Here is a 1,608-nt window from a genome sequence, read left to right as displayed (position 1 = left end):
TTCCTGCAGAACACAGATCTGGTCTACTAACTTAACATACAACAAACTGTCTTCCAAATACTTCTCCTGAAATTCTGAATGAAGCCTCACAACAAATTTCTCCACACTTAAAAGGCCTGTGAGTTGGCAACCCTAGTTACTGTTAGACAGAGTAAAGGTAAAGTTTTCCTTGTGCTTAATTAAGCCCCATACCATGAACACAGATTGGGGAGTGGAGGTAGAGCTCCACACATTATTAACCTCACCACTAAATAGATACAAGTCGTCATCTTCAACCCCTGGTTGTTTTACCCGAGGAAAAGTTGCCAATACCCAGTGGATAGAAAGCTGCATGGACCCCTCACTCACTCATGGAGCTAAACGCTTCTTGAGAAGCCGCCAGTTGTGCAGCTACTCAAGAACTTCCCAGCATTTTATGGAATCCATAGGTTTATTATAGTGTTCACAACAGCCCTCTGCTGGTCCCTATTCTGAGCCAGAACAATTCAATCCATACCATCCCAGCCTATCTCTCTAAGATCCATTTTAATATTGTTCACCCACCCATGCCTTGGTCCTCCTAGTGGTCTCTTTCCTTCCGGCTTCCCCACCAATATCCTACATGCATTCCTCTTCGCTCCCATTTATGCTACCTACCCCACCCATCTCATCCCCCTTCACTTGATCATTCTAATTATACTTGGAGAAGAGTACAAGTTATGAAGATCCTCATTGTGCAGTTTTCTCAAAGTTCCTGTCGCTTCATCTCTCTTCGGTCCAAATATTCTCCTCAACACCCTGTTCTCAAACACCATCAGTCTATGTTCCTCCCTTAATGTCAGAAACCAAGTTTCACACCAATACAGTACCACAGGCAAAATTATAAATTTGTATATTCTAATTCATATATTTTTAGACAGCAAATGAGAAGACAAAAGGTTCTAGACTGAACGGTAGCAAGCATTACCTGAATTGAATCTCCTCTTAATTTCCTCCTGAATCAGGTTTTGATTTACTATAGTCATTCCAAAATATCTAAACTATGCCACATTTTCAAAACATCTGTTAGCTGCGTGGACCCCACTTACTAAATATTAGTCAATGGTACCATGCAAAAAAAGTAGAAATACCTGACTCTCCTCTGCTTTATGGTCCACCACAGGTTGAGCAGAAGGCTGTACTGGAGATGAAGTTGCAACAGGGGATACAACTGGCTGAGCAAGCAGCAACTGAAATGACAAAGCACACTAAATACATATCTCTGCAAGAACCAGTGAATGAAACTGCAGTTATGTACAAAATGGCTCTGTGTAGCTGAAACATGTAGGACATAAACAGAGAATTTATATATATTTATATTTTAATGACAGTTTAAACATTTTAAGTAACATTTTAGTGAGATAAATTTGGACTAATGTCATTTGAATCTATATCAATACTACTGCATTATAGAAAGGAGAATGCTACAAGTGTTCCTTTTTCAACATGGGCAGAAAAAGGGCAAAACAAAATATATCGTGACATGTTGAGCTATGGATGACGCCCCTCCCCCCCGCCAGCCGTGATGCGCCGAGCGAAGCCGAAGTGAGCCGAATTTAGCCGAGTCCTAGCATCCTGGTCGCTATGCAA

The 1,608-nt window shown here is 41.1% G+C and overlaps 1 protein-coding gene across 1 annotated transcript in view; it reads right to left on the bottom strand.

Moving 5' to 3' along the window:
- The window catches only part of LOC111862462 (fas-binding factor 1), a 30,453-nt gene that overhangs the window by 16,542 nt on the left and 12,303 nt on the right, over positions 1-1,608 (bottom strand). Inside the window, exon 10 of the mRNA XM_023847920.2 lies at positions 1,110-1,208. Within this exon, the coding sequence (XP_023703688.1) occupies positions 1,110-1,208 (99 nt within the window). The remainder of the gene's footprint in view (positions 1-1,109; positions 1,209-1,608) is intronic.

This window comes from Cryptotermes secundus, unplaced genomic scaffold, assembly GCF_002891405.2.
Source record: "Cryptotermes secundus unplaced genomic scaffold, Csec_1.0 scaffold816, whole genome shotgun sequence".
In the NCBI taxonomy this organism is placed as follows: domain Eukaryota; kingdom Metazoa; phylum Arthropoda; class Insecta; order Blattodea; family Kalotermitidae; genus Cryptotermes; species Cryptotermes secundus.
The sequence above is the reverse complement of the archived record's forward strand: the minus strand, read 5'-3'. Positions and strand labels throughout refer to the sequence as shown.